This window comes from Podarcis erhardii, assembly GCF_964252035.2.
Source record: "Podarcis erhardii genome assembly, chromosome: 7".
Lineage (NCBI taxonomy): Eukaryota > Metazoa > Chordata > Lepidosauria > Squamata > Lacertidae > Podarcis > Podarcis erhardii.
In genome coordinates this window covers 11,878,582-11,903,013 of record NC_138511.1, presented here as the reverse complement: position 1 = coordinate 11,903,013, position 24,432 = coordinate 11,878,582, and the positions used below count along the sequence as shown (strand labels likewise).

Below are 24,432 nucleotides of genomic sequence, written 5' to 3'. Positions count from 1 at the left end.
CCTTGGTTTCTGAACGTTTTGGAAGTCGAACGGATTTCCGGAACGGATTCCGTTTTACTTCCAAGGTACCACTTATCTCCTTGGCTCGGGGGTCATGTAACTCCATACCCGCCAACATTTCTCTGATGAACATAGGGACGTCCTAAGGAAAAGTGGGACATTCCAGGATCAAATTAGAAACCGGGGCGGCTTCTGTAAATCTGGGATTGTCCCTGGAAAATCCCAGACTTGGAGAGTCTGGGAACATAGGAAGCTGCCTTGGATCAAGTCAAGCCACTGACTCATCTAGATCAGTTTCTCTGACATTGACAAGCAGCTGCTCTCTGGGAATCTAGCCCCCCGTGATTGAACCTGCAACCTTCTGCCTGCAAAACAGAGGCTCTGTCCCTGAGCTACATCCCTGCCCCCAGAAAAGCACCAGTAACTTTTCACTTTTGCATTCAGGGGGCACACAAACAAGGTTGCTTCCAAACAGCAAGTTACTTTAAAATAAATAAATAACTTTTCACCCAACTCTGGCAGTAAAAGTTATCTGTTGGAAGGAGCCACTGGACACCCCTGATTTTGGACCCATTGTCCCACTCACCTGCCTCCTTCGCCCATTTGAGGATAGAGGTCACCTCGTTCCCCGCCGTGGTGTTGCACTGGGACCTCGTCACAGCCGCGCTGACCCCCAGTGTCCCCTCGTTGGCCTTCACCCCACACAGGTAAGCCGTGGCTGTGCCAGCGCTATCTGGGACCTGGGCGTTCGTGTTGTACGTCTGCAGGGAGCAATGGCAGAAGGGCAGTTTGAAAGCACGAAGTGCAAGTAGATAAATAGGTACCGCTCCGGCGGGAAGGTAAACGGCATTTCTGTGCGCTGCTCTGGTTCGCCAGAAGCGGCTTAGTCATGCTGGACACATGACCCGGAAGCTGTACGGCCTATAGAATGAGATGAGCGCCGCAACCCCAGAGTCGGTCACAACTGGACCTAATGGTCAGGGGTCCCTTTACCTTTACAGGGGCCACATAAACCCGTTCCGCATTTGTAAAAATGAAAAGTAAAAAAAAGGGCACTTTGGAACTCCCTGCCCCTTGATATCTAGCAGGCCCCTTTGCTGTGCTCTTTTTGGCACTTGCTAAAAACATTTTTGTTTAGACGAGCCCACCCAGACGTTTAGAAAGTTGACGCGAGTTTTAATCTGTTTTTTTCAGTCGATCGTTATTTTAACTTTTCAAAAGCTTTAAATGATCATTGTTGGTTTTTCTTATGGATGAGTTTATCCTTCCAACTGCTTTGAGGAGGGCCTAAAATCAAGCAGCGTGTAATTGTTACCTAGTGAAATAATAATAATAATAATAATAATAAAGAGTTTGAACATGGTAGAGCAGATTGTGATGGCGAAGATGAGTTTCTCTCCTCCCCCCAAACATTTCTCCTGCCGCCGCTGCCTAAGCTGTGAGCCGAAATAAGGCTCTGAGGCAGGATCCGCCCCATCGCTGGCAGCAGCAGTTGCCCCCTGGAGCTTCTGTCATTATTATTATTATTATTATTATCATTTATATCCTGGCTTTTTCCCTGACAGGAACTCAAGGTGGCTGACAGCTAAAAAGTAGAGACAGCTAAAACATCGAGGTGGGGAGAAAGCACTCATTAAAAAAACAATTAAACATAAATAGAATTAAACATATAGATTTAATAATTTTGTTTGTTTGTTTGTACCCCGCCCATCTGACTGGCTTGCCCCAGCCACTCTGGGCAGCTTCCAACATATATAAAAACATAATAAAACATTATACATGAGTTAAACATACATTATAACTCACTAAAACATTTTTTGAAAAATACCCAGCATGACTACTGTCCATAGCTGTCAACGTTTCCCTTTTTTAAAGGGAAATTCCCTTATTCCAAATAGGATTCCTCACAAGAAAAGGGAAAAGTTGAAAGCTATGCTACTGTCAAATAGAGGGGAAAGGACCAATTTGTTAGGAGAAAAGACCAAAAAAACAATTGAATAGAATGCAGGTCGGATGTTTGTTGCCTCAGTCCTCACACTGGCGGCAGCCCAGTTAAAAATGTCGTAGCGCAAATTAAAAATACCTGGGGAATTGAAGCAACCTTGGCTGCAGTTGGCACGGGGCTTGCCTGCTGGGCTGGGGTGCGAAGCTACCTAGAGCATTGGGGTGGAATATGGGTGCAAACATGCTCTATGGGCAGGGGAGGAATCTGCACCCGTGCCATATAAGGGGCGTGCAGGAGACCTGCGGCACATTGACCTAGTTTTATGTGGCCCCGGCCTAATTTCAAAATCCCTCTGCAAGCAATCAGTACAGTCCTTTGTGGCAGCAGCAATGCACATCGTTCCCCTGACAGCCTGGGGAGATGGAGAGAAGGGGTGAGAGGGGAGAGATGGAGGAGGGAAAGTTGGTGACAGAAAGGGAAAGGAAAGTGGGTGGGAGGAAATATTCTGAATCTCAGAAGCCAGAACAGCAAGAGGGATCGCTGCGCAGTGAAAGCAGCAATCCCTCTTGTTGTTCTGGCTTCTGGGATAGCTGCGCAGCCTGCATTCACTCCATAAGACGCACACACATTTCCCCTTACTTTTTAGGAGGGAAAAACTGAGTCTTACAGAGCAAAAAATACGGTATCCCTTGGAGGCCTCCCCATATGAAGTTTGGACTTTCCCCCACTTGGCCCAGAGCAGGCAGGGGATGACAAAAACAAGTTGACCGGACGGAGCATCTTACTTGGGGGGCCTTTTTAAGCTTCCTGAATAAGAAAATGAAGATAACTGGTGATGATCGGGGGGAATAAACAGAGTTTCTTGAGTCTGGGAGGAAGAATGCCGTTCGGCCTCTCAGAACACTGGAACGCAACGTTCGTCCAGGAAAACATATTGACTCTGGGTCTGTGCAAACAGAATGTTTTCTTGATGCAGCCCACAAATTTGCTGAAGGGGCTCCTTGCTGCGGGCAGTTGGGACGGTCCCTTAGCGGGGGGCTGTGAAAAGGGCCCAGCTGTGAGATCCTGGGCACACTCAATCAGAAGTAGGTCCTGTTGTGATCCATGGGGCTCTCTCCCTAAGAAGCGTGTTTTAGGGGAGCACACAAACAGCTTGCCTGCATCTAGCTGCTGGCACTGGTACTGTAGCTTGCTCTAGGAAGCTGATGGATCAGCACCTCTGCCCAATCTAGCTCAGTATTGCCTGCACTGACTAGCAGGGGTTATATGCCTACCTTGTTTTCTTCTTTAATGCTCACAAATTACTTGAGAATCCCATTAAGACCATAAGAAGAGCCTGGAATAGCATCGGCGCAGGAAATCCTGTGCAATTTGTTCGTGTGTTTCTTCTTCTTTTTTTAAGAAGAACTCGTGGCCGGTTGACCCAGAGTCACCCCGCCAGGGCACAAGGGGTGGTCTACCAAACATGTGAATGCATCCGCCACAAGACGGGCCAAAACAGAAGGTGCCTAGCGTTGCCAAATTCCAAGCTGGGGCTGGGAGGAATGTGCTATGTTTGTTTTTGTCACAGGGAGGCACTTAAGGAGTTGCCCTTGCTCTGGAAAGGGTCAGCTTCCAGACGTCGTTGGGGGGAGGAGCTGTCCGGGGGCTGGACTCGTGAGCAGGATTTGAACTATGAGCAACAGGAGGGGTTAAATGTTATAGTAGTTTCAAAATGCGATTCCTTAGAGCCATCCTTAGGATTCCCCCCTCGGTAGCCGGTGCGGTCATGAGATTAGAGGTCAGCTGGCAAGCTCTACGGTACGTGGCCTTTACAATCCAATCCCCCTGTGGATTGTCTCACCTTTACTTTGAGTCTATGACGTACAATCAAGCTAGAGATGTGATCTCCCGGAGACTGTGTGACATTGCCAGACAAGAGGACATAGCCCTGGTAAAACCAGGGGTGTTCCTAGGGGACCAGATTTATCCAACCACACCAGCCCCCTACCTTGCAGAAATCCACTATGTGGAATACCGCAGACTTCTTACAGCGGCTAGATTAAACGTCCTTGACTCTGCGATATTGTGGGGAAGGTACAGGGGAGTACCATACGCCCAGAGAACCTGTCATTGTGCTATCGGTGTGGTTGAGTCCACCGAACACATTCTCTTGACTTGCCCTTCTTATGCAGAGCTTAGACAAAACTTTATATTCCCACTCCTATGTCAACTCAGCTTCCTACCCGGAGAAAACCAGGTTTTACAGTTGCTGAATAATGTCACTAGCGCTATACCTTTCTTGGTGGCCAAATTTCTTTTTTTAGCCTTTAAGCATCGCAAGACCATAATTGACCGTATTGACATGGGGCTATTTGTTTAGCCCTTTTAGTGTTGGCTAAGCTCTAAAATCTTCCTGGATGTTTTAACTGTGTATTGAGAAATGTATTTGTATTTATTTTTTTTCCTGACTGACGGTCGAATAAAAAGGTTGTTGTTGTTGTTGTTGTTGTTATAGTAGTTTTGTTAAGGTTCAGAGGGAGAAAAATAGAGACATCATGGAATAGGAGCTGGGAAGTCAGGGGAGGGAGTTTTTATTATGTGTGAAATTTTGGAAAATGTAATAAAAACAACTTCAGAAAAAAAGGAAATTGCTGCCTCCTTAAAAGGTAAAGGTAAAGGGACCCCTGACCATTAGGTCCAGTCGTGACTGACTCTGGGGCTGCGGCGCTCATCTCGCTTTGTTGGCCAAGGGAGCCGGCGTACAGCTTTCGGGTCATGTGGCCAGCATGACTAAGCCACTTCTGGCGAACCAGAGCAGTGCACGGAAATGCCCACCAGAGAGGTACCTATTTATCTACTTGCACTTTGAGGTGCTTTCGAACTGCTAGGTTGGCAGGAGCAGGGACTGAGCAACGGGAGTTCACCCCATCACGGGGATTCGAACCGCCGACCTTCTGATTGGCAAGTCCTAGGCTCTATGGTTTAACCCACAGCGCGACCTGCGTCTCTAAATCCCTAGAAATGGGGCAAGGGGAGAATGCCCCACATTGCTCTTGCCATGTGAATCTGCTCTGCTTACAAGTTTGCCAGCCTGGGCACTGGATTTAAGCTACATCCAGGCTCAGCAAACACTGTGAATTTTGTTTTACAATATCCCCATCAGTATGTCTCTTGGCATCACAGCCCCTCTTGAAGGACCGGCTTGATCATTTAAATCAGCCTCAGACCACCTGGCACCCTCCTCAGCGATGGAGCAACTGCTTTGCATTTCCCAGGTTCAGTCCCCAACAGGCAGGACTGGGCAAAGGCTCTCTGCTTGAAACCTTGGAGAGAGCTTCTGCCAGTCAGTGTAGGCATGGCTGGGCTAGATGGACCAAGGGTCTTGCTTTTGTTCCTAGATTTCCTGCAGAAGTTGGTCAGTGTTCCATGGCCACAGAGCACTACCATTCTTCACTGGGATGCTTCGGGTGTTTCCTTCCATCATTTAATATATTTTGGTGCCAAAATCCAGCATCGCCTGAGCTCGGCGAGTGCAGCTTTCTCCCAGTTGCAGTGCAGAGTGTTTGAGGACTGCGACATTCGCAGGGAAACCAAAATGCTTGTTTGCAAAGCTATTGTACTACCAACCTTACTGTATGCTTGTGAAACATGGACCACTTATAAATGCCATCTCCGGCTCCTTGAAAGTTTCTGCCAATGGTGTCTCCAAAAAATTGTACACATCACTTGGGAAGACATGCAAACTAATGCAAAAATCACCAGTGTCAAAGCAATGGTTCTTCAACATCAACTTTGTTGGACTGGTCATGTTGTGCAGATGCCTGATTATCATCTTCCAAAGCAACTGCTCTATTCCAAACTTAAAAATGGAAAGCGTAATGCTGGTGGTCAACAAAAGAGGTTTAAAGACTCTCAAGGCAAATCTTTAAAATGTAGTATAAACACCGACAATGGGGAAACACTGGCCTGCGAGCACCCCAACTGGAGAACAGCCTTTACCAGAGGTGTCATGGGCTTTGAAGACACTCGAACTCAGGATGAAAGGGAGAAACATGCCGAGAGGAAAGCAAGCTTGGCAAACCCTCACCGTGATCAACTCCTGCCCGAAAACCAGTGTCCCCTCTGTGGAAGGACGTGTGGATCCCAAATTGGCCTCCACAGTCACTTACAGACTCACTGTTAAGACCGTGTTTGTGGAAGGCAATCTTACTCTGCTACGAGGGATCGCCAAAGAAGAAGATATTTTGGTGCTGTTTTATAAACCTCAAGTTTTGTTCACTCTCAAGCAGCGGGCGTTGCCATTTTGGCACTTATAACAACTCGAACATCAGTTGTCGATGACGGGACGTACCTCTGAGTAAACGCGCAGAGATTAAGCGTGCATGAATCTGTTAACTACGAGTTTCCACATACGTTTGCTGGAATCGAAGGGCGAGGCTCCACATGTTTTAAAGAAAGGGGGGTTTGTTTTGTTTTGTTTTTAAAAAGAATCACAGGGTAGCAGACCTTCTGTCTTATCTTCACCCAAGTAAAGAAGGACCACAGACTTTGTGATGCCCATCCAAAAGAAGAGAATGGGAGTAGAGGCAGGGCTGGAGAGGTCTCCTTACCTTGGACAAAGCCACAAAGGGAAAGCGGTCCATTTCCAGGATTGTCTCTTCCCCATTGTTGTTGCTCAGCTGCCCCTTCAGGATGCGAGCCGCTGTCACCGTGGGGACTCCCATGCCTACAGTCAAAAGAACCACACGTGAGAAAGGCTGGGAAAGGCCTTTACATACAGTTGGCATATATGAACCTGCCTAATACCCGCACTTGGTGAAACTGCACTCGAACCAAAACCCAGCTGACCTTGGGAATTCGCACTTTTCTGAATTTTGCAAGGCAGTTCCCCAGTTCCCTGAAATGTGTGTGGAAATTAATACACCGGAATGTTAAGTGTGCATATAAACACATATAATAGGTGACAAGGACATTACATTAGTGGGAACTGTTAGGATATATAGTTACATCGCGCAGGAGAGTGTATTCAGAAGGGACTCATTCAGGTGTCCTACATGCCAGGAAACGAAATTCCTGCAGATCTGTTGCCTAAGGTTGTTAACAGAGAACAACTTAAGATTTAGGTACGGAGGTTGCAATTGGGTTGAACCACAGGTACTACGGATTACACGGAAAAGGGGAAGATGTTAGGATATACGGTAGTTCCATTCCACCTTAAAAGGAACAGGCATGACATTTGTGTATCACATGCCTGTTTACTCCCAGCAAAGTCTGGTGGGAACTTCCGTTGTATTTTGCTTTTGCTATACTGCTGTTTTGTTTTTGCTGGAAACGAAGGCAAGCAGACATGTTTTCCTTTGTTCCTGAGCTATGCTGAATAAAATGCTGTACGTTATGCTTGCCCATCTCTCTGTTCGCCTCTTCCGTTGTGGAGATTTACACACTCTGCTGTACACGGGTCTCTAAACGTATCTGGGGCTCATGTCGCTGGCTGACTGATGCTGTTCCACGGGAGACCGGTGATCGTCCGGAGCCAGCTGGGGGCCTGCCTGATGCCCCCGTCTCCCGGGCAGTATCCCAACAGAAACTGCTTTGCAAAAAAAGTGCGTATCAGGGAGGAAGGGAGACTGTAGATGTAAAACTGATGTGGAAATGTGGAGGGCTGAACTCAGAACCAGGCAGAATGGAAAAATGAGAAATTCAGGAAAACCAGGCTGGATGGATTCACCCACGTGCCAACAATGACCCGTGGGGAAAGTCCCTGTTCCACCCAGTGCCAGGTAATGACAGCCAATCTGGCCCCAAATAGGGACAGGGAGAGCAAAAAAAGCTGACTCAAGCTTTCCATTCTCATGATTCATGTAAGAATAAAAGGGAAGAACTAGGGATAAGGGGAGGAGGCACAACCCAGCTCACATTTTCCAGAATAAAATGTGAACCAAAGGAGATTTATCCTTCCACATTTGAACTTTTCAGAATTTTGCAATGCACTTCTCCAAGCAAACACTGTGTGCACCAAAATCCAAAGAAGCCTATTTGAGGGGAAAGCTTGCATAAAGGTGAACACATTTATGAAAGTAACCTTGGGGGGGGATGGATGATATTTGATTATAGCAATAATAATAATAATAATAATAATAATAATAATAATTTTATTATTGATATGCTGCCCATCTGACTAGGTTGCCAACAAAATATTTAAAACACCTCCTGTTAAAAACTTCGCTGAAGCCTTCAGATGTATTCTAAAAGTCAATTTGTTGTTTATCTGTTTGGTATCTAGGGCAGGAGCCACCACCGAGAAGGCCCTCTGCCTGGTTCCCTGTAGCTTCACTTCTTGCAGTGAGGGAAACACCAGAAGGCCCTCGGAGCTGGACCTCAGTGTTCGGGCTGAACGATGGGGGTGGAGACGCTCCTTCACATATACAGACTCCAGCAATAAGTATGTGGAGGGGTGTATTCCCTACAATAGAGGAAGTATATCTGGGTCTAACAGGGAGCAGCAGTCTGGCGAGACTTCAAGTCCTGCCCTCCTCCTTTGTGTCTGAAGCCCTCTATTGCCCCCTTTCCCATCCCACAGACTTCCACCGCTCCGTGCCCCAGATCTCACCGTCCCCGAGGAAGAGGATGACATTCTTGGCCACATTCGTGTTGAGCTCCTGCAAGCTCAGAGCCCTCCGAAGCGTCTCCTGGGCCTGCTCTCGCCAGAACCGGGGGTTCTTCTCCTTCTCTGCAATTGGGAGGAAAGAAGAGGAGGGTGACTGGAGACCATAAGGCACCCTGTCACCTCCAGGGCTTGGGTAAAGATTGCAGGCGGAATCCACATTCGTCCTCAGGAGCTCTGCACCACAGACCACATTTAAAGCGCACAACCTAGTTCCCCGTAGAATCCTGGGAACTGTAGTTTTTTAAGGTGACTGGGTGCCGTAGCCCTGTAGTGAGTAAACTACAGTTCCCGGAATTCTTTGTGGTGAGAAAAGTCATGCGCTTTAAATGTGCGGCGTGTGTAGCCTGGCATGCTCACAAGAATTGCTCACAACTGTTTTCTCAGTCAGCGGCTGCTGTCTGTCTGCTTTGCACATGGTCTTGATTGCAGGAACCGGCTGATTGCTGGGCTGCTGTGCCAGTAAGATGGGCCTCTCCAATTCTTCCCAGGTGCATTTTAACCCCCTGGGTGGTCCAAATAATTTCCCCTCCCCCCATACAATTTGTGAGAGAAGGACTAATCCCTTAGCTTAATCTGTCCGGATGAAGGCGGAGAGCTCATAACGAAATTACTATGCGCCAATAACAGACATGCCTATGTGTGGCCTAGTATTAAAAACAATATTCTTATAACAGCAGCACTCAGTCGCCGACACTTTAAAAATGTCCTCTTCCAAAGCTCTGCCTGGTGTTGACATCTTTCCTCCTCACCTGAGTGTTTACAAATGGCTCCTTGACTTCACTCGTTGCTCAGCCAAAGAGCTGGGTGGGGGAACGGCTGCCAGGCCAGAAGTGAGCAAACATTTATCGTAGAATTGTAGTGTTGGAAGGGACCTCAAGGATCATCTAGTCCAGTGTTTCCCAACCTTGGGCCTCCAGCTGTTTTTGAACTACAATTCCCATCATCCCTGACCACTGGTCTTGCTAGCTAGGGATGATGGGAGTTGTAGTCCAAAAACAGCTGGAGGCCCAAGGTTGGGAAACACTGATCTAGTCCAACCCCCTGCCATGCAGGAATATGCAGCTGTCCCATGCAGGGACTGAACCTGCGACCTTCTGAAGTTCCTTAGGAAGACCCCCAAAGTGCTCAGAGCGGTGCAGTTCTTGCACGCGGGGATGGGCCAATTGGCTTCGCTCCAAACTCACTTACCTGGAACCAAAGAGGAGAGGGACACTTCGATCAGGAAGGCAAAAAGCAGCACTCTCATAGTGACGTCGTCCTCGGTGGCAGGAGGCAGGGGCACGTTGAAGACCAGCAGGCAGTGTCCGTGGGCTACGCACCAGAGGAAGTTTGGGTTACTGCGTAAATTGGGGGGGGTTGGGTAGAGAAGAAGAGCAAGTATGAAAACTCAACCAAGAGTCGGGTTTTCCAACTGTGACAACACAGAATTGTGATGCAGGAAACCAGGGGCAGTAAAGGCAAGCGATGGTCTAATTCAGAGATGGGGAACCACTGGCCCTCCTGATATTGCTAAACTTCCAGCTCCCATCAATCACACTCAGCATGGCCAGTGGTCAGGGAGGATGGGAGTTGTAGTACAGCAACACCTGGAGGACCACACAGGTTCCTTATCCATCCATTAAAAGGAGGCACAGTTTCATTGGCAGTAGCTAGGAGTGCAGTAAAGGCAAGTGATGGTCTAATTCATCCTTGAACTACCGTCACTTGCCTTTACTGTCCCTTAACAATCTTCATAGCAACTCTGCCTCCTTTTATTTATTTATTTTTAATAATGTTTATTAAATTTTTAACAAAAAAGAGTTACAAAATAATAAGAAAAAAAATACAAAGATACAAAAACCAAAAATTTAACATAAAAAGAAAAAAAGAAAAACTAAAAAATCCCTCTTTTATAATATCTTACATTCATTTACTTATTTTCGTGACTTCCTCACACCTCCCTTTTTTGTATTCCATTTAAAAATTTATTCAGCAAATTCATAACCTCATATTTTTCCTTTAATTATTTATTTTCACATATTCTAACTTCAAATTTTCATCTGATATCCATCCCTTCTTGCATATTCTTATTTTACCTTATTACTAGAACCACTTCATTTCATTCCAACGTCATTAACATTCAATAATTTTACAGTGTTTCTGTAGATAGATTTTAAATTTCTTCCAATCTTTTAATCTTTTAATGTGTCACCAATACAGAACAACAAACCCGTGTTGCAAACTTAGCACAACAAACAATACAAGCAACACAAAGACCAGTTTACTAGATAGCACTGCAATTCTTATTGCATAATATACATGATTTAGTACAACAAAAATAAAAATGTGTACACTTGTGAATTCTCTAATATATTTGAAAGCAAATGAACACGCGTCTGTCAATCTTTGAAAGTCCGTAGAAGTATAATAAGTCTATGGTTGAAACAAAGTAATAGATGCTATCCTGTGGGCTAAGCGGTAAAACTTTTTTAGGCGTTCATGGTGCTGAAGTAGAAAGTTGTAATGTGTGAAGTTTATATAATGTACACAGGTCATTGTTTTATATTTGAATTCTTTTGTAGTTGTGCTGAAGAAAATTCCAGCGAAACAGTCAGATTATCCAGGATCACTGTCCTACGTTGTTCTTCACTTACTACTTCGGCACCATGAATAAGAATTGCAGCACTATCTTCCAGATGGAAAAATCAAAACTGGAAACAGAATTGTTAGATCCTAAAACTAAGAATCTGTCAAGGATGTATAACTTGCTGTTGAAATGGAATACTCAAGATGAAACGGTGAAGTCTGCTATGATTAAATGGGCACAAGATGTTGGTCATAACATTATGTTTGCTGACTGGGAACAGTTGTGGACCACAACTGAAATTTCACAAATGAAATTTACGGCATGTAATGCCTTAAGAGAGAATACAATGAAAATGATATATAGGTGGTACATAACCCCAGTCAAGCTTGCAAAAATGTATCATTTGCCCTATAATAAATGTTGGAAATGTAAAGAGACTGAAGGTACATTCTTTCACCTTTGGTGGACGTGCCCAAAGATTAAGGCTTTCTGGGAAATGATCTATAATGAACTGAAAAAGGTATTTAAATATACCTTCCTTAAGAAACCAGAGGCCTTTCTCCTGGGCATGGTCGGCCAATTGGTGCCAAAGAAAGATAGAACATTTTTAATGTATGCAGCAACAGCAGCAAGAATACTCATTGCGAAGTACTGGAAGACACAAGATCTACCCACTCTGGAAGAATGGCAGATGAAGGTGATAGACTATATGGGACTAGCAGAAATGACCAGCAGAATCCAAGACCAGGGAAAAGAGTCGGCGGAAGAAGACTGGAAGAAATTTAAAGACTATCTGCGGAGGCATTGTAAAATTAACAGATATTAGAATGATGTTGGACAGAAATTAAGTGGTTATCAGCTGTAATGTAAAGGTTGAGAAATAAGTTAGTTATAATAAGTTATAATAAGTTATAATAAGTTATAATAAGTTATAATAAGTTATAATAAGTTATAATAAGGATTTGCTGAGTTAATAATTTGAACTGGAATACAAAAGGGCGAGGTGAGAGGAGGTCTGGGAAACAAGTTAATGGAAATAAGTAATGGAAATTGTATTTGTTTTAATCGTATTTAATTTTGTATTTTTGTATTTTTGTTATTTTTGTGTTTTTTCTTGTTTTTGTATTAATTCGGAAACCTTAATAAATATTCTTTTTAAAAAAAAAGAATTGCAGCGCTATCTAGTAGACTGGTCTTCGTGTTGCTTATATTGCTTGTTGTCCTTTTAATGCATGTCTGGGTGACCTACGGCTCACAACCTATTTTCTACGCCCGTTGCCTCCGTTGCACGTGGCTTTTTAGCCTGGCTTTTCATTGGGCTACTGTGCAAACAGGGCTTGGACAGGTAGGTTCTTAGGGCAGCCCACTGCAACCTGCCCAGTCCACAACTTCATCGCCACAACTGACTCCAAACGCCGCTGCAGCCTGTAACAGCAGCAGCAAGCTTTAAGGATAAGCCTCTGGGCTGTAGCTAATTCTCTGGGATTACTCCCGCTGAGCACAAGCGATACCGGCAAATGTGCTTAAGAGAGACGCATGGAGCCTTGGCAGGGGCCCAGCCAGCCAGCAGCTTGGCCAAAAGCCACCAGGTAGATGCCAGTCAGAGGGGGTAGGAGAGAAGGAAAGCACCAGGCAGAGGGGTTCCCCAAGAAAGCCTAGCATGCTCAACTGGCAGCAGCAACCGCAGCACCCTGGCCTTGCCCTGGGACCCCGTTGCACAGATAGTGCACACGGAGCATGAAGAAGCCTCGGCTGCCAGGGCTGGCCCAAGACATTTAGGCACCTGAGGCGCAAAGATCTCCATCAGGAACAAGGGTGGGAGGAGACCAGTGGTGCCAAGAGGCCGCTGTAGAAGTGGCATGGGTGGGTGTGCTGAGGAGGCGCCAAATCTGGCCTCCAGGGAGCTCTCCACAGTTGCTTCTGTCCTGCCACTGCAGCAGCGGGTGATACATTCCTTGTCGGCTGGGTCTGCTGCCCCTGTGGACAGATGTTTCTGAGGCTTGTGTCGCTAATTGACTGATACTGTATCTACCGGAGATCGATGGATCGTCCAGAATCAACGTGGAGGCATAATGGCCTTTGTCTCCCTGGCAGTATCCCAACAACCTCATGGGTGGGCCAACCCTGCTGGCTGCCTCCGCTGTGGATGTGGGCCAAGAACAGGGGCTTAAGAACAGTAAATAGCTTGCTGGATCAGGCCCATGGTCCATCTAGCAGACTCTCCAAGTGCCCAGGGTCAGTCCTGGATTGACATAAGCCATCCTGGTTTCTGATTTGATCCTGGAATGTCCTGTCTTTCCTTAAAGGTACCCCTGACCATTCGGTCCAGTCGCGGACGACTCTGGGGTTGCAGCGCTCATCTCGCTCTATAGGCCGAGGGAGCTGGCGTTTGTCTGCAGACAGCTTCTGGGTGAAGTGGCCAGCATGACTAAGCCGCTTCTGGTGAACCAGAGCAGTGCACGGAAACGCCATTTCCTTAGGACGTCCCTATTTTCATCGTAGAAGTGTTGGAAGGTATGATCTCGGTCCAGAATCCTATTCCCACAGGGGCGCACTGGGTGTCTCTGGGAAACTGGCTAGTAATACCTGGCAGTGGCGTAGCGTGGGTTGTCAGCACCCGGGGCAAGGCAAGTAATTTGCGCCCCCTAACCCGTGGATTTGCGCCCCCTAACCCTACCCCTAACCCTAACCCCCAGATGTTGCGCCCGGTGCGGCCGGCCTCCCCTGAACCCCCCACGTTACGCCACTGATACCTGGGCACAAGAGGGCTCTTCCTTCCTGCGGTTTCTGGCCACCGGCTGCTATGATAGTTGCAGTTGGAGGCAGCAAGGCTCCTGAATCCTGGTTGCTGGAAGCCACAGGAGGGCAGAGTCCGCTCCCGTGCTCAGGTTCCTGCTTGCAGAAGAGGCATCAGGTTAGCCAAAGAGAGGACAAGATGCTGAGGTGGACATTTGGCCTGATCTACCCACAGCCTGGCTCTTCTGAAATTCTTAAACGCATCTACAGCACTGGAAAGCTCAGCTGGTTAGAGCCAAGGTGGCAGGTTCAATCCCTGCTTGGGACAGCGGCATATTCCTACCTTGCAGGGGGTTGGACTAGATGGTCCTCAGGGTCCCTGCCAACTCTACAATTCTGTGATCTACTGCAGGGGTAGGCAACCTAAGGCCCGAGGGCCAGATGCAGCCCAATCGCCTTCTCAATCCAGCCCGCGGACCGTCCAGGAATCAGCGTGTTGTTACATGAGTAGAATGTGTGCTTTTATTTAAAATGCATCTCTGGGTTATTTGTGGGGCATTGGAATTTGTTCATTTCCTCCTCAACCCCAAAAAATATAGTCCAGCCCACCACATGGTCTGAGGGATGGTGGACCAGCCCACGGCTGAAAAAAGGTTGCTGACCCGTGATCTACTGCTATGGGGAACAGATGGAGCCTCCCTATCCAGAGGAAGACTACCTGTAAATCCCAGTTACTGGGACTCCCAAGTGGGCAGAGTTCTGCTTGTGGGCTTCCCTTGGGGGCATCTGGTTGGCCCAGGTGAGGATGGACTCAATGGGCCCCTGCTGGCTCTTCTCATTTTAAAAAAAATGCATCCTTCTTTCCCTCGCAAAGAACACAAGCAGCGAAATCTCACCAGCATCAAATGCAGAGGCTCTTTAAGGAAGAAGGTAAAAAAAGGTAAAGGACTCCTGTCAAAGGCGACTATGGGGTCGCTTTCAGGCCGAGGGAGCTGGCATTTGTCCACAGACAGTTTTCCGGTTCATGTGGCCAGCAGGACTAAACTGCTTCTGGCGCAGCAAAACACCGTGACAGAAACCAGAGCACATGGAAATGCCATTTACCTTCCCGCTGCAGCTGTACCTATTTATCTACTTGCACTGGTATGCTTTGGAACTGCTAGGTTGGCAGGAGCTAGGACAGAGCAACAGGAGCTCACCCCATTGCGGGGATTCGAATCGCTGACCTTCAGGCTGAGGGAACCGGCATTTGTCCACAGACAGCTTTCTGGGTCATGTAGCCAGCAGGACTAAACCACTTCTGGCACAACGAGACACCGTGATGAAAGCCAGAGCACACGGAAACGGCATTTACCTTCCTGCCACAATGGTACCTATTTATCTACTTGCACTGGCGTGCTTTCGAACAGCTAGGTTGGCCCACCTTCTGATCAGCAAGCCCAAGAGGCTCAGTAGTTTAGACCACAGCGCCACCTGCGTCCCTGCCTTTACGGAAGAAACTTCAGCCAACTGAGGAATGCAAAAGAGCAACAGTAGTGGCTCCTCCAAAGATTGAGGAGACCCGAGGTGAGGAACAGGTTGAAGGTTCAGTGCCAAGAACTTGTTTGAGAAGGCTCAAGGCCCAGCATTGTTCTTGCGACAGGAAAACGCTCAACTGTCTTGTGTTGAAACAATTTAAGAGAAAAACAGACTAATGACTTCTGGCACAGGCGATACGGTTTTCGAAAGAAAGGAAGAAAATCTCAGGAGCCACAGAGCATGAAAATACAGAACCTGTATTTGGACCAACTAAAATGCAGGGTGCAACCTTTCACGTCACAAGAGCCTCTTAACCTTTTTGAAACATCCTGTTGTTTTTAAATGGCCTGCTCTAACATACGTTGCTTTGCTGACCTGAGAGGACAGGTCAAACTTCCAGTTCCTGGAACCATTTTTATAAAAGACTTGGGCCCCAGGATTGTCGTTTGGACTTAGAGGAACGATTGTTCTTGCCTGGACCTAAGGGAATAATTCATGCATACTTTTTAAAAAATAACTCGTGCATTTTAACTTCCACTTTTGCAGAACTTAAAGCTGACCTGCTTTGGGTGGGATAGAGCACGATGAAAGCCAAACCCAACGAAAAATAGTGCCTTAAAGTTTTTTTGGTGCAGAAGGTGGAAGGGAGCAGGATAGAGGGGGCCATTGATGTTTTAATGTGCCTCATGTTAACTAAGCAGTCTATGCCTGTTACCTTCTTCCAAAGCAACAACTCTATTCTGAACTTTAAAATGGAAAGCGTAAGGCTGGTGATCAACAAAAGAGGTTTAAAGACTGTCTCAAGGCAAATATTAAAAAAATGTACTATAAACACCAACAACTGGGAAACATTGGCCCGCGAGCGCTCCAGTTGGAGAACAGCCTTTACCAAAGGTGTCGTGGGCTTTGAAGACACTCAAACTCAGGACGCAAGGGAGAAACGTGCTAAGAGGAAGGCACGCTTGGCAAACCCTCACCGTGATCAACTCCCGCCCGGACACCTCTGTCCCCACTGTGGAAGGACGTGTGGAGCCAGAATCGGCCTCCACAGTCACTTACAGACTCATTGTTAAAACCGTGTTTATGGAAGACAATTTTACTCGGCTACAAGTGATCAGCAAAGAAGAAGACAACTTTACATAAGAACAGGAGCAGAGCCTTCAGCTGGGTCAAGCCAGTGGCCCCCTTAGTCCAGCATCCTGTCCGCACATTGGCCCCAAAGTGTAACCCAAAGTACAAGGAGGATTTGAGAACCAGAAGCCTCTCTTCTCCTGAATCTTCCATCCAGAAGCATTGCTGCCTCCAGCTGTGGCAGCAGGGCATAGCGGTTATAGCTAGCGGTCATCTATAATCCTCCCCTCCATCAATTTGTCCAATCCTCTTTTAGGACTCAGCTGCGAATACAAGGGCGTTTTAAGTGCATTGTACAAATGTGACAGGGACGCGGGTGGCGCTGTGGGTTAAACCACAGAGCCTAGGACTTGCCGATCAGAAGGTCGGCGGTTCGAATCCTCGCGACGGGGTGAGCTCCCGTTGCTCGGTCCCTGCTCCTGCCCACCTAGCAGTTCAAAAGCATGTCAAAGTGCAAGTAGATAAATAGGTACCACTCTGGCGGGAAGGTAAACAGCATTTGCTCTGGTTCGCCAGAAGCGGCTTAGTCATGCTGGCCACATGACCCGGAAGCTGTACGCCGGCTCCCTCAGCCAGTAAAGCGAGATGAGCGCTGCAACCCCAGAGTCGGCCACGACTGGACCTAATGGTCAGGGGTCCCTTTACCTTTACCTTTTTACAAATGTGACACTAGATGGCGCTGATGAGCCAATGGCAAATTCCACATATATAACTTTTTTTTCTTAAGCATTTTGACAGCGGTTTTGGGGGTTTTTTTTACATCTGTGTAGATTCAGCCTTCGAGCTCTGTGGCTTTCTGCAGCGATACTGGGTACTGCAAAGTCCTGCAAAGTTTTGTTAGCGCTCACAGAGCATTAGCAGATCCAGGGTGCCCTCACCCCGGGGTGCAACACCCTGTTTACCACAGTGCCCATTTCCCACCCATTTATTTCCTTCTGTTGCATCCTGTCTAACTTCTTTAGAGAAGCAGCTGCCTGAGCAGGGGGCGGGAATATTTGGGCTTTCACCTCACAATTTAGAGTGGGGGGGGGGAGGCAACAAGGAACTAGCAATTGTGAATCAAGTTCCTTTGAGGCTTTTCCTCAAAATCTCTTGCCAGAAACGCTTCTGGCAAGAAACACTTGTGTTGGGGGTGGGCAGCAAACTCTCCTTTGTTTGTGATTCTATTTTACCTCTGGCAGCTTCTCCTGGTCTGTCTGGATCCTAGGAAGCTGCCTTGTACTGAACCAGACCATTGGTCTCTCTAGCTCAACATTGTTTACACTGGCTGGCAGCATCCCAGTTTCAGGCAGGGCGGGTCACCCAAACAGACCAGGGACCTTCAGCATGCAAGGCAGGACCTCTGTCATTGAGCTACGGCCCATTATTCCTGGCTTCACAGGCATTTTAAAATTGCTTTAATGGGCTGCCTCAGTAATAGCTGTAAAATGGGCAGAAGGGCCCCACCTTCTCAATACAGCTCCTTCTCCCTTGCCTTGGAGATTCCGAAGGCTGCTTTTTGTTCTCTCCTTTTGGCTGGAAAAGTTAACTCCCAACTTTTCTTCCTCCCAGCAGCTCAGAGCTTGGCAGTGCCTGGGCTAAGATTATCTTCTTCACAATGAGCCTGTGGAGCGAGTCAGGCGGTATCACGGCGACTGAGGCAAAGTTATTCCTGAGTGAGCAGGGGTCTGAAGCCAAGTCTCTCTTACATTCTTGCTATCGCTTCGCACTGGTTCTCAGGTTCCTTGGCATCCCCACAACAGATCCCCCCCCCAAAAAAAACACACCTCAATAACAATTACAACCTTTCCCAGCCTTCCCCAAACTGGTGCCCTTCAGAGATTTTGGATTACAACGCCTAGGACACCACAACTGCATGAATCGTAACGCTCTCTCCTTATTTTTTTAGTGTAACAGCTCCTGCACTTCGGAACTCCCTGCCCATTGATCTTCGCCGTATTCTTTTTGCTAAAATCTTTTCTGCCTAGGCAGATGCATAGGAGTTGACGTCTTTTAATCGGTCCCTTCCCCAGCAAATAATTTATGTGCTTAGCTTTTTTTTTTTCAAGCGCCTTTAACTTTGATTCTTATTGACAGCTTCAAGGTATGTTTTATATTCTTTGCAACGCAGTGGTTCTCAACTTGTGGGTCCCCAGATGTTGTTGGACTACAACTCCCATCATCCCTGAGCTCTGGCCTTGCTAGCCAGGGGTGATGGGAGTTGTAGTTCAACAAAATCTGGGGACCCACAGGTTGAGAAAGGCTGGCTTAGAGCAGGCTTCCTCAAACTCGCCCCTCCAGATGTTTTGAGACTACAGTTCCCATCATCCCTGCCCACTGGTCCTGCTAGTTAAGAATCATGGGAGTTGTAGCCAAAAACATCTGGAGGGCCGAGTTTGAGGAAGCCTGGCTTAGAGGAAATGGGTTTGTTACGCAATGAGTAGACCCATTGAAGTTAATGGGCATGGCTAACTTGGGCCTGTTAACTTCGATGGGCCTACTCTGAGTAGGACTCAGTTGCGCACAGCCCGTTGCTTACAATTAAGTGGCATGCACATTTTGTTTGAAGAAATGCAAAATTCCATTGAGGCTGATGGAAGTTGTAGTCCAAAAAACACCTGGAAGGCATCAGGTCAGGGAAAGGCCAGTCATAAGATCCTAAGAAGAGCCTGGCTGTTGGATCCAGCCTTCTGTTCTCACCCTGACTAACCAGATGCCCCAATGGAGAGCCCACAAGTAAGGACCTAGCCATGAGAGGAACTCTTCCCTCCAGCGGCTTCCAGCAACTGGCGGTTGGATGCATCGCTGACTCTGACTGCAGAGACTTCAGAGCTGCTGCTTCTTCTTTTTCTTCTTTTTCTTCTTTTTCTTCTTCCTCTTCTTCCTCTTCTTCTTCTTCTTCTTCTGCGACCCCTCCTAGCCAAGTAAGATCATCTTCCATAAACAAGGTCTTAACCAGGCTTCCTTAACCTCGGTCCTCTAGATGTTTTTGAGACTACAATTCCCATCATCCCTGACCACTGGCCCTGCTAGCTAGGGTTCATGGGAGTTGTAGGCCCAAAACATCTGGAGGGCCGAGGTTGATGAAGCCTGGTCTTAACAGTGAGTCTATAAGTGGCTGTGGAGGCCAGTTCTGGATCCACACATCCTTCCACAGTGGGGACATAGGTTTCCGGGAAGGAGTTGATCACGGTGAGGGATTGCTAAGTGTGCCTTCCTCTTAGCACATTTCTCCCTTGCGTCCTGAGTTTGAGCATCTTCAAAGCCCACGACACCTTTGGCAAAAGCTGTTCTCCAACTGGAGCGCTCTTCAGCCAGTGTTTCCCAGTTGTCGGTGTTTATCCTACGACGAGGGTTTGCCAAGCGTGCCTTCCTCTTAGCACGTTTCTCCCTTGCGTCCTGAGTTTGAGTGTCTTCAAAGCCCACGACACCTTTGGCAAAGGCTGTTCTCCAACTGGAGCGCTCGCAGGCCAGTGTTTCCCCGTTGTGCGTGTTTATCCTACATTTTTAAAGATTTGCCTTGAGAGAGTCTTTAAACCTCTTTTGCTGACTACCAGCACTATGCTGCAGAGCCCAGCCATTGGGGCTAGTAGCCTCTTCCTCCCAGCCATCCTTTAAAGCCACCCAAGTCTACGCCGACCATCAGCCAGAGCTCATCAGACCAGAGACCCACATTTCAACTGGAAATGTGAAGGCATGCATAGAAGAGGCTTTGCCCTCACCACACCCAACACATGCTGCCAACCACCACAAAACTTTGGCACTTCCTTGAGAAGTTCACAACAAAGACATCCGGGGGGATGGGGGGATGATCCTGCAGAGGAGGATTAAGTTAAGGTTACCAGACATCCCCATTTCCTGGGGGCAGTCCCCAGATTTACAAATCAGTCCCCATACAAAATCAACTGAAGTTGAAAGTGTCCCCAGATTCATTGGAAAAAATCTGGTAACCTTAGATTAAGCAGAACTTCCCCATTCCACAAATGGCTGCTTCTGACCTTGAATGCAGACATCTGAAGGCAGCCCTGTTTAGGGGGACCCCTGACCATTAGGTCCAGTCATGGCCGACTCTGGGGTTGCAGCGCTCATCTCGCTTTATTGGCCGAGGGAGCCGGTGTACAGCTTCCGGATCATGTGGCCAGCATGACTAAGCCGCTTCTGGTGAACCAGAGCAGCACACGGAAATGCCGTTTGCCTTCCCGCCGGAGCGGTACCTATTTATCTACTTGCACTTTGACATGCTTTCGAACTGCTAGGTTGGCAGGAGCAGGGACCGAGCAACGGGAGCTCACCCCGTCGCGGGGATTCGAACCGCCGACCTTCTGATCAGCAAGTCCTAGCAGCCCTGTTTAGGGATGCTTTTAATATTTGATGCATTACTGTATTTTAATATTTTGTTGGAAGCCACCCAGAGTGGCTGGGGAAGCCCAGCCAGATGGGCGGGGTATTAATTATTATTATTATTATTATTATTATTATTATTATTATTATTATTAAATGCAGAAGCCCAAGGAAGCCATGGCCTTCCACTCTTCCCTGAGGTTTCCCCCCGTGATGCACACTCTTCCCCCGCCTCTGTGGACAACCCTGGTGACGGCCTATGAAAGAACCAGGAAAGCCCAGAGAGGTTTCCCGCAAGCTCTGAGCAGGTCCTCCAGCCTCTACTGCCTAGAACTGTGCCAAGCTTACTTAGCACTGGCTGTGCCCCTTGAGGAGGGCGTGGATGGACAGCAAAACCTCACTATGATTTGGCAAGTTGCTCGCGTACTTGGGCAGGTCGGAGAGAAATGATATCATTCTCTCTCTCTTTTGGAGGACATCTGGTGCCTCTTTCACATTTTTCCACTGGCACATATCCATACAATTTGTGCAACCATAAGTACCTCTCGCAGTCAGTTCCTCATAGTTCTGATCCTTTTGTCTCACAGGACAGCCCTGTGAGAAGGGTTGGGCTGAGAGAGGAACTGGGCTAAACTCACATATTCCAAGGAATATGCAAGAACGGACTTTCCCTGGTTTGCTCATAAGGCTGAAGTTGTTTCTGAAAGTTCATGATTTGTTACAGAGGTGGGTGAGTAGCCTGAATAAGGAGGTAAGGTGCACATGCCTTCCCATCCCCAAATAATTATTAATAATTATTGTTAGAATCATAGAATCATAGAGTTGGAAGAGACCACAAGGGCCATCGAGTCCAACCCCCTGCCAAGCAGGAAACACCATCAGAGCACTCCTGACATATGGTTGTCAAGCCTCTGCTTAAAGACCTCCAAAGAAGGAGACTCCACCACACTCCTAGGCAGCAAATTCCACTGTCGAACAGCTCTTACTGTCAGGAAGTTCTTCCTAATGTTTAGGTGGAATCTTCTTTCTTGTAGTTTGGAACCATTGCTCCGTGTCCGCTTCTCTGGAGCAGCAGAAAACAACCTTTCTCCCTCCTCTATGTGACATCCTTTTATATATTTGAACATGGCTATCATATCCCCCCTTAACCTCCTCTTCTCCAGGCTAAACATGCCCAGCTCCCTTAGCCGTTCTTCATAAGGCATCGTTTCCAGGCCTTTGACCATTTTGGTTGCCCTCCTCTGGACACGTTCCAGTTTGTCCATGTCCTTCTTGAACTGTGGTGCCCAGAACTGGACACAGTACTCCAGGTGAGGTCTGACCAGAGCAGAATACAGTGGCACTATTACTATCCCTTGATAGCTGCGCAGCGTTCCCTCTCGTTGTTCTAGCTTCTGGCTTAGCCGCGCGATAAAGTCCAAGGTACTGATAAAGTCCAAGGTACGAGATTGGCTCCATTATTTTCAAATAATGGAGGCCTTTAAACAAGACAGGAAAATTGGATTCCAGGTGGAAAAATCGAAATTAGAAACTGAATTGTTAGAACCCAATACGAAGAATTTATCAAGGATGTATAACTTGCTGTTGAAGTGGAATACAATTGATGAGACAGTTAAATCAGCCATGATTAGATGGGCACAGGACTTAGGTCATGATATTATGTTTGCTGACTGGGAACAGTTGTGGACCACAGGTATTAAATTCACGGCTTGTAATGCCTTAAGAGAAAACATTATGAAAATGATTTACAGGTGGTACATGACCCCAGCCAAGCTTGCCAGATTTATCATTTGCCCAATAATAAATGTTGGAAATGTAATGAGACCGAAGGTACCTTTTTTCACCTTTGGTGGACCTGCCCAAAGATTAAGGCCTTCTGGGAACTGATTTATAATGAAATTAAGAAAGTACTTAAATGTACTTTTCATAAGAAACCAGAGGCATTTCTTTTGGGTATGGTCGGCCAATTGGTGTCAAGGAGGGATAAGATCTTTTTTATGTATGCCACAACAGCAGCAAGGATCCTTCTAGCAAAGTATTGGAAGACACAAGAGTTACCCACGCTGGAAGAGTGGCAGGCGAAAGTGATCGACTTTATGGGATTGGCAGAAATGACCGGCAGAATCCGTGACCAAGAGAAAGAGACTGTGGAGGAAGACTGGAAGAAGTTTAAAGCATATCTTAAAAATTGCTATAAAATTGAGGAGTGTTAAAGTGTTAAGGGAAAGGAAGATGTATAATTACAGCTATATATATCTTTTGATTCAAAGTGTAATTGAAAGGAGAATAAGTTAAACTATAATTGGCTAAAAGGGTTGCTGAAAAATTTTGAAATTAGGATGCAAAAAGGGGAAGGTATGGGGAAGTCCGAGAAAAGAGGCTTATGAAAATGAGGTTAAGAAAGCAAAAATGTATGTATGTGTCTATGTTTGTTGTTGTTTGTATTGTTTGGTGTTGTTTCGTTGTTAAAATTGGAAAATTAATAAAAATTATTTTTTTAAAAAAAAAAGAATACAGTGGCACTATTACTTCCCTTGATCTAGATGCTATACTCCTATTGATGCAGCCCAGAGTTGATTAAATCTCTATACCAGCCTTCATCTGAAGACCAGAAGGTGGTTTACAATATGAAAACACAAAAATACATACTGTAATCACAAAGGAAAACAATAGCACCCCCCCTAAACACAGACACACTCTGTTTAAAAGTCTGTAGATTGTTGAATCAGCCAAAGGAATGCTTTTGCCTGGTGCCTAAAGATATTCAATGAAGGCACCAGGAGTTCCTCCCTGGGGAGAGCATTCCACAAATGGGGGGCCACCACAGAAAAGGCCCATTCTCATGTTGCTACTGTCCAAACCTCACAGATGCACACAAAGAAGGGCCTCAAATGTTAGGCTATAGTTCTGTTCCACCTTAAAAGGGAGCAGGCATGACTGTTGTGTGTCACTTGCTGGGATCTTCCGTTTGTATATTGCTTGTGCTTTTAGCTGTTTTGCTGGAGGCGAAGGGAAGCAGACATGTTTTCTTTTCTTCCTGAACTATGCTGAATAAATGTTGTTAAATATGCTTACACATTTCTCTGTCCGCCACTTCTGTTGTGAGAAGATTTATTCACTCTGCTGATAGAGCGTGCATGGCCTCCAAGTGTATCTGAGGCTCGTGTCACTGTTTGATGCTGTTCCAAGGGAGACTGGTGATTGTCCGGTTGCCGGCCGGTGGCTGGAGCCAGCTGGGGGCCTACCTGATGCCCCCGTCTCCCCGGCAGTATCCCAACATCAAATGATGATTGCAAGCTGGCTGCCAAATTCTGCACCGGCTGAAGTTTCTGGTGCATCTTCAGAGGCAACCCCATGTTATAACACATTGCAGTAATCTAACCTAGAGGCTTGCCAGCAGGGCTGTCTTAAGCATATCCGGTGCCGTAGTGCAAAGATCTCTCCAGTGCGCCCCACCCCAGCAACTCCAAAACAAGAGAGCGGGTGGTGGAAAATGTCCTCTGCCTCCCCCCCGGCCTGATCCCCAGGAAAATGTGCTGGGAAAGGGAAGGCTGCCAGCAAAGCCAC

At 47.0% G+C, this 24,432-nt stretch overlaps 1 protein-coding gene across 2 annotated transcripts in view; it reads right to left on the bottom strand.

Annotated features, from left to right (window-relative positions):
• The window catches only part of ALPL (alkaline phosphatase, biomineralization associated), a 67,988-nt gene that overhangs the window by 32,201 nt on the left and 11,355 nt on the right, over positions 1–24,432 (bottom strand). The window contains exons 1-5 of one of the 2 annotated variants that reach the window (XM_081871076.1): positions 14,240–14,520; positions 9,783–9,931; positions 8,538–8,657; positions 6,538–6,653; positions 587–761 (exon numbers count right to left, since the gene is read on the bottom strand). In XM_081871076.1, the coding sequence (XP_081727202.1) occupies positions 587–761; positions 6,538–6,653; positions 8,538–8,657; positions 9,783–9,840 (469 nt within the window). In that variant the 5' untranslated portion in view covers positions 9,841–9,931; positions 14,240–14,520. Of the gene's footprint in view, positions 1–586; positions 762–6,537; positions 6,654–8,537; positions 8,658–9,782; positions 9,932–14,239; positions 14,521–24,432 lie in introns of those variants that run through there. The other variant, XM_081871075.1, reaches the window with a different exon arrangement.